Source organism: Elephantulus edwardii, unplaced genomic scaffold (genome assembly GCF_000299155.1).
Source record: "Elephantulus edwardii isolate Elephantulus edwardi_28Jun2011 unplaced genomic scaffold, EleEdw1.0 scaffold00044, whole genome shotgun sequence".
NCBI lineage: Eukaryota > Metazoa > Chordata > Mammalia > Macroscelidea > Macroscelididae > Elephantulus > Elephantulus edwardii.
The window spans coordinates 4,547,285-4,555,687 of NW_006399794.1; the positions used below are offsets into that span (position 1 = coordinate 4,547,285).

General features: G+C 33.5%; 1 protein-coding gene across 1 annotated transcript in view; it reads left to right on the plus strand.

Annotated features, from left to right (window-relative positions):
* The window catches only part of SBF2 (SET binding factor 2), a 510,367-nt gene that overhangs the window by 235,590 nt on the left and 266,374 nt on the right, over window positions 1–8,403 (plus strand). Inside the window, exons 7-9 of the mRNA XM_006885420.1 lie at window positions 3,237–3,369; window positions 4,950–5,058; window positions 8,002–8,115. Coding sequence (XP_006885482.1) covers window positions 3,237–3,369; window positions 4,950–5,058; window positions 8,002–8,115 — 356 coding nt within the window. The remainder of the gene's footprint in view (window positions 1–3,236; window positions 3,370–4,949; window positions 5,059–8,001; window positions 8,116–8,403) is intronic.

Below are 8,403 nucleotides of genomic sequence, written 5' to 3' on the forward strand. Positions count from 1 at the left end.
TAATAAAATATAGAAAAAAAAGAAAGAAAAGTAAAAAAAAAAACCACAAAAACAAAAAACTATACTTCTGCTTTTTCTTTTGTATGCAAACTAGTATTTTTTTATTTCCATTCATTCATTGATGCACACTTTCCTCCCTGCCCACCCCTCCCTCTAGTTCGCTTTTCTCTTTGAAAAGTAAAAAAAAAATCTTGTTATATAATCCCTACACCACCACCACTCCCCCAAACCCAGTCCACTCCACTATGCAGCTTTCATTCTGGACTCTAGTCATGACAATAATACCTAATCATATATTCCTCCTATACAGTTCTCTCCCTCATCTTTTTTCAATGCAGTATACGTATACATTATTTATCCCATCTTTTCAGTCTCCCCCCAACCCCGATGTCAGTCCTGTTTTACAACAGTGACACTATGCAGTATTTGTCCTTTTGTGACTGAGATATTTCACTCAGCATAAGTGACCCATTTTGTATAGTATTTCATGAGTTCCTTGTTTTTCAGTGCAGCATAGTATTTCATTGTGTGAATATACCAGAGCTTCCCTATCCAATTGTTTGTTGGTGGGCACTTGGGTTATTTCCAACTCTTTGCTATTGTGAACAAAGCTGCAATAAACATGGTTGTGCAGAAAGGTTTACTTTTCAGTACAGGATAAAATATATTAATGTTTGACATTATACATTTTAGAACTTTAACCCCTCAAGTAAAGTTAAGATCAGGGAGTATTTTTCCAGAATGTTTTACTAGTTCAGTAGTCAACAGGATATGTATAAATTATTGTACTTTAACCAATATTAGTTATTACTGGAGTATTTGTTTTCATACTGTCTTCTCTTGGCATTGTGCAGCATTTTTCAGTTGCTAGGCTATTAAAGCCTGGAAGACAATTCAGGGTTATACAGAAACATGGATTATGACATGAAGTTCAAAGATAAGGAATATCTAAATAACTATTTTGATGAGCACAGTGATAATTGCTAATTAGGAATAAACTCGTAATTTTAAAAATATTTGATGTTGTTAATTATCCAAAACCTTAAAAATATATGTGACATTTAAAAATACAACAATTTATGTGACACTTCTGTTAGATACAGGCAAACTGTTCTGTATTATTGTATATAACTTTCTGGATAAGGTAGTAAAATACTCTTTAAGTACTAAGTAATTTCTAAATATGAGATGTATGTCCCCCCTTTTTTGGTAAGTATGGTATAAGATTTTCCGTGTTGGTATTTGTAAATTATTTTTGCTGGTGTAAGTAGCAGGGAACTTCTTCAAACTTGTTTTTTTAAAAAATTGTCATTTTTATCATACTTCTTCCATTAAATGATGTTAATTATGATTATGATGCTGATTATTTTTTTTAGGAAGGCACAGAACTTAAAAGGGATCACAGAAGAATATGTACCCCCAGAATCTTAAGGGGGAAAAAATTGAACTCTTTGCATAGAAATTCTTCATGATCTCTTTTGGTAGAGCTTATTATGGGCTCCTTAAGGTTTCTTGTTCTTTCTGTCTTCTGTGTGATCTTCAACAGCAGTGAAAATTTTTGTCTTGTTCTTCATTCAGAATTCAACTCACAGAAGGGGAGCTCTGCTTTCATAGTTCAGAGGAATTTATACTATTACCCCAGAACCCAGTTCAGTTCCCTTGGGAACTTCCCACCCTGAGTAAGCACAAGGCTCCATAAAAGATAGACAAGAGAAGCAAAAGATTCAAGATCAGGAATTGTAATGATGTAAGACTTGAGTGAACCTTGCTAGCTGTGAAGGTAGAAGAGAGCTATGAATCAGAGGTTCAAAGTCACCAGTTGCTCTTTGAGAGGGATGATGCAGTCTTCTTCTATAAAGACTTACTATTAACTAGGTGGCATCAGCTTAGTTCCAGCTTACAACAGAATGAAACACTGCCCAATTGTACACCATCTGCACTCACAGTCATTGCTATATTTGGCTATACTTCTTCCAAATAGACCTGTTTGTTCTAGCTGCCCATTTATATATATTTAACGCTCTCCACCAACACTCTAGTTCAAATGTATCAATCCTTCTTTTTTGTACTCACTACCGAAGTTTTGTGTGTCAAAGAAGCAATTAAAAATACTATGGCTTGATTTTATCACAGAATAAAAGAACAAGGCACTGGACAGTTTTTCTTAGTCCTGTATGTTTGCTATCAGGCGCAGTTGACACAACAGCAATGGTTTGTTCTGGATTTAACTAATGTATATTAGGTTCTGTAAGGAAGGATACAATGAAGACGACCCACTGTAGTCTTTGAGGAGTTTACATTAAGCAGAAATAATATAAGCCAAAAAAATCAGAAAAATTAAACTATGAGGCATGTCTTGATGGCTGGCTGAGTTAAGGTTTGATCACACAATAGTGGAAGATAGCATCATGATTGGAAAATTAATGTAATACCTTGGAGGTGTTTTGGTACAGAGCTTAGTCTTACTTAATATTGTAGGTTAGACCCTTAAAAACATTACTAGCATCATACCCCTAACTTCAAAAGAAATTAGTGATAACAACCATAATTATGTTAAACTTGGTATCAAGTAATATGTACTGATTCTTTTCCATACTCTGTTGAGCATTTCATATATGATCTCATTTATTTATAGCAATGTTAAAAGATAGATTTTAATATTAGCTACATTTTGCCCTTGGAAACTGAGAGAATATGTGTAATCTAAATCTCTCAGCTTCAGTGGGATACACACACACACACACACACACACACACACACGAACATGTAAATTGACTAGCAGCTCAACGAGAGAAAGGCAGCTATCCCTGGTTAAGATTTACAACCTTGCAAAACTCTGAATTGTAATTGATTTGATGGTGGTTAAGTGACTGAGTGAAAGCTCAGAAGACAGGAAGGGGCAAGAAAGAATTATACTGCCAACACAAAGGTATGCTGATTTAATACACTGGATGCTCTGTGGGAGAAAGATCATCAGTCTCTTTTGTATGATTTACTATCTCTGAAAAGCCACTGGACGGTCAGCTATGGGGTTGCGACTCCACGGTGAACAACAACAATGTAAATGTTGTTGAAATGTCTGATAATTAAACAATTGATAAGTGACAAGTAAGTGTACTTGCTTAACTTTGTTTTAATAGGTATGTGTGTTGTGTTTTCTATAACTGCCAAAAAAAAATTTAGAAACTGAGCTTATGAATTCCTCCTTTATAAGCCTTTGTTTTTGTATTTTTCAGGAATTCAAAATGTCCTCAACCTCTTCTGTGCAGTTCTCACAGAAAACAAGGTTCTCTTCCATTCTGCAAGTTTCCAGAGACTTAGTGATGCTTGTAGAGCCTTGGAATCTTTAATGTTTCCTCTTAAATATAGGTGAGACTTTTTCTTTATATTTTTATTTATAATCAAATTATGCACTATTTATTGGCCATCATTTAAAATGTCAGAAATACAAATATTAGATCCAAGTAGAAATATTTCACAAATATTTTGTTAACCTGATTTATGATTCTGGTAGAAATCGGAGCTGGAATTTGACTGCTATTCAAGTTGTCCTTTGCTCTCTTTTGATTAATGAAAAAAAATGAATTTGAGTAGAAGTGTCAGCAACATTTCATTCCTCTCTTAGAATACAGTTAGTAATGACAGTGATGAGTGGTTATTTTATATCAAAGAATTATTAATTTTAGGTGTGAGAATGATACTATGTGTCTAGTAAATCTGTTTCCTTTTTTACTTTGTGTGATAACATTTATGTATAGTAATGATGTGATAAGTGAGATATGCTTCAAAATAACTATAGTCCAGAAATGAACAGAAATATTTCTGTAGGCATTCATTGTTTTTTCTCTGTTAGATTGGACCCTTGTAGCTTCATTATATCTTTTCTGTTTTTGTAGTAGGTTATGTTAAAATTTCCTTATAATGAAAATGAAAGAAAACAGACACAGTAAACTAGTGAGGCTTGATAATTCTATCATTAAAATATTACACTTCAGAATACTAATTACTTGATTGATAATTATAAGATCTAGAAAGAAAACTGAAGTAACAAGCTTAACAAAGTAGGAAAAATATTTTAGAGTGTTTACAGAATTTCTTTTTTGGAGCATTTTTAAAAATAACTTTTTAAATAAACTAGAGCATTTTGTTTTCACTTGCGTTGAATTGTTATTTTCACAATTTGAATCTTCTTACACATAAATGGAATACTTTTCTGTTTCATTAGGTTTCCTTTTGTTTCTTATTGGGAGCTTTGGTGGCTTTGTTGTTTTTGTTTTGTGTTGAGTCAGAACTAATAGCTGACTCTCCAGCAGGTTTTCAGAGACAGTAAATCACATGAGAGCATCAGGTTTCAAACCACATGCTTTTGGGATGGTGGTGCAGCTGCTTTCCGCTGGGCCACTTAGAACTCCATTCTGTTGCTTAGTGGTAAAGAATTGCGCTGCCAACCCAGAAGTTTGTGATTTGAATCTACCGGTTGCTCCATGAGAGGAAAATGGTCAATCTCCTCCTTTGCAATATACTGCCTCTTAAAACTCACTATAGAGTCAGCTTTGATTTATAAAAATCAAGTATAGAAAATGGAATGAATTGTTTTATACAGCTAAATCATTGCTATCAGAAAGTCTGTGTCACAACCCAATGTAAGGTTCTGTGTAAGAAAAAAAAATGCTTTAAAGCAAGATTGAAATACCTGAAGATTTCTTGCATTCCCAGTATGGATAAGAACTAGAAGTTGATCTGGTTTCCATTTACTTTAGATGTGGTCATATTTGATCATCTTCCCCATGGAGATGTTTAAACCTTCTTTCCTTTAAAAAGATAGTATTCACAATCAGTAATGTAATTTATTGGTGGACATAATCTAAAATTCATACCACTTTTTAAAAGAAAGGAAAATGTTTTCATTGTGGAAAAGCAAATCTATGTGATCCTTTTTTTCTTTCCAGTTATCCTTACATCCCCATTCTCCCAGCCCAGCTGCTAGAGGTTCTGAGTTCCCCAACACCATTCATTATTGGAGTACATTCTATCTTTAAAACAGATGTCCATGAACTTGTAAGTACTTACCTTTAAAATTGCCAATTATTGAGGTCAGAGTTTTGCTGTAATCCTTATAGTCCTATAGCATTTCAATTAATTACTTTTTAAAATTTGTTGCATTCACAGTAGAGAAAGTGGCTAGAAGGAAAATATCAATCTTAATTTTACTTTATAGCAAATATGGGAAATTTAAGAAAGGAATTTATTTATCCAATAAAGTTTCCTTCTTTGGACATACAAGCATATCATTCTGTATTCCTTACCCTATATATGAGGGGGGAAAATAATTCCGTTTATACTTTGTTATTCATGGTAAACTTATATTTTAAAGTGAGGTCTGCCAATGCTTATTAACTGGTAACAAAGCAAAAAATATTTGTAAAAGACTAATAAAGCATAAGTTTAGTATGAATCCCCACCAAATTTTTATATTTTCTTTTTCCCCAAATTAGTATATTCTTAATTATTTTAAATAGAAGTATCAAAGAGAGAATACAATATTCCATACTTAAGCCAATTCTGGAATAATGTGTTTGCTTCTGTGTATCTCATTTTAAGAGAGATATAACAAAATCAGGCACGTCAGAGTAGGGCATATTGGATTGTCAAGAGCTGAGAAACTGTATCCTTTGAGGACCTAGGAACATTCTCTCAGGTAATTTCATGGTGCAGTTTGATAGCTGAAAGGAATCCTAATGGCACAATCATTAAAATACTCAGCTGCTAACTGAAAGGTCTGTGATTCAAACCTACCTGCTACTCCACAGGCGAAATCTGTGTCACTCTGCTTCTGTTCTACTCAACCCTATAGGATCACTATCAGTCAGAATCAGTCTAGTATTAGGTTTAGAAATGCTAGCTAAAGACAAGCATTTAAGTGGCTATTCAAGGGAAGAAGGTAACTCTAAAAGACTGAAGTAGAATCGTTGAGTATTTAGAGAGAAGCAGATTTTTGTTTGGTATAAGACTTTTGGTAGCTTAATGGCAAGAAGCTGTACTGCAATCCCAAAGGCATGAGTTTGAATCCTCAGCTGCACCACAGGAGAAGGATGGGCAGTCTCTGAAAACCAACTGGAGGGTCAGCTCTGGGTTGGTTCTGACTCAATGGAACACAACAACATCACCATCATAACACTTTTTTAAACTTTTTTAATTGCCCATTGATGGAATGGATTTCTTTATGTGAAGAATTTCGGACTCCAAAGCTCTTTAAGTAGCGTGGAATGAATTAACACTCAACAAATTTAAGAAACATTCATTATTGAAAGATGCTCCATAGTATCTGGGACAAACAAAGTCCTTGTAATTCTACTTCCAGTTTTGCTTTAAATATCAGCAGTATTTATCTAGTAATTATAATTAAATGATAAATAGCCTTTAAAGTAAAGAAAAACTATTCAATAATGTAGTTATAAACTGAATCTTGATTCATTTCTTAATCATTACACCTACCTGAGTGTTTCTATCTAGTTTCTATTTAACTTTGATATCAACATAAAAATTAATATCTCTAAATCAATATATTCCTTAGTGAACTTAGTTTTTTAATGTTTTAAAAAAATTTATTTTATATTGCCTTGTATACAAAACTTGTATACAGTGTGTTTAATTTATATACATTGTATTTCACACATTATTTCATTCACCTTGTGTTTCATACAATCATTTCCATGTTTATGTTTTATGATCTGACACTGTTTTGTTTTAAAGCATTCCCATTAGGGAGCTCTGGTAGGGCATAGTGGGTAAGAAATTGCACTACAGATCCAAAGGTACAGGGTTTGAATCCACCTGCAATTGAATGGGAAAAAGATAGGCAGTCTCCTCTAGTGCAGTTTACTGCCTCTGAAAATCCACTGGAGGTCACCTATGAGTCAGTTCTGTCTCTGTGGTACTCCACAACAACAACAACAACATATGGTTTATAGGGAATTTCATTAACACTGAATATAAACAGTAATTAAGTTAAGATAAACCAAGTATTCCCAAGGTACATTTCTTTACTAATAAATTAGAATTATCACAATTTTATATATTACCACTGTAACAGCAACAGTAATCTTAGTTTCTCTGTTATATTTTTATGTAATTAATTTTTAAACACGTTAGTAAAATTGTGAAAGAAGTTTTTTTTTTCCTTATAAGTACCTAACAGTACCCTTTTAATGTGTGGTAATTGTGTTTCACTTTATTACCTAAAGGATCTCTGTGACTCAGAGCCAACTTGATGACACATGTTCTTGTTATGTACTGTTGTGAGTAGGAATTGACTCACATCTAACCCTTAATAAGGTTTTTAGAAGCAGTTAGTGGCATGGGAGGAGATTGCTTGTCTTTCTCCTGTGGAACAGCTGGTAGATTGGAACTGTTTGCCTTTGGGTTAACAGTGCATTTCTTTAACACTAAGCCACCAGAGTTCTCTAATAGTAAAAATAATTTTTTTTCATGATGCCTATGCTATTTGAAATAAATACGGATATAAAATAGCACCCATGATTCTATAGCTCAATCAGAATGGAATTTATTTAGTATTAATACAAGAATTCATAAACTATTTTACTCTGTGAAATCATTTACAGTCCAAAATCTCTTCAACATTGTCATCAACTGAATATTCAGGCTAGATTGCTAGCAGTTCAGCTTTAGCCTGTGGTAAGGGGAAAAGAATCCCCTATATTCTTTCTTCCCTTGCATACTTCCTGTCTTAAAGGCTTGAAAGGGCTCAAATAGCTTCTAAAATTCTGTTGCCAGAAATATAGTCACATAGTCAAACTTATTTAAAAAAGGCTGGGAAATAGAAGTACCTCAGAAGCTATGAACCCAGCAATAATTCTACTACAGTGGACAGGCAATAGTTTCTACCATACATGGTTCTCATTTTTAATTAGTGAAGGCCACATTTATTTTATTAGCAATGAAATAACTTATTAATTTTGGATTAATTTTTCTCTCTTTCAGTTAGATGTAATCATAGCAGATTTGGATGGAGGTACTATTAAAGTTCCTGAATGTATCCACCTCTCTTCCCTCCCAGAACCTCTTCTGCATCAGACTCAAGCAGCTCTTTCTTTGGTATGCTATGTTTTTTTGGTTGGGTTCCCCCCCCCTTTTTTAAAAAAAATTATTACTAATTTCATTAAAAATTTACAGAGACTTTGGATTTCCATTCATTCATTGTTGCACTTTTCTCCCCTATCATCCCTCCCTCCTAGTATACTACCCTCTTGTGAAAGTAAAACAAAAATTCTTTCGTTGTTTTACAAACTTTCCCCCAGGTCCACTCCATCATGTAGCCTTCACTCTAGACACCTGTCATGACAAAAATACCTAATCACATATCCCTTTTTTAAAATTTTTATT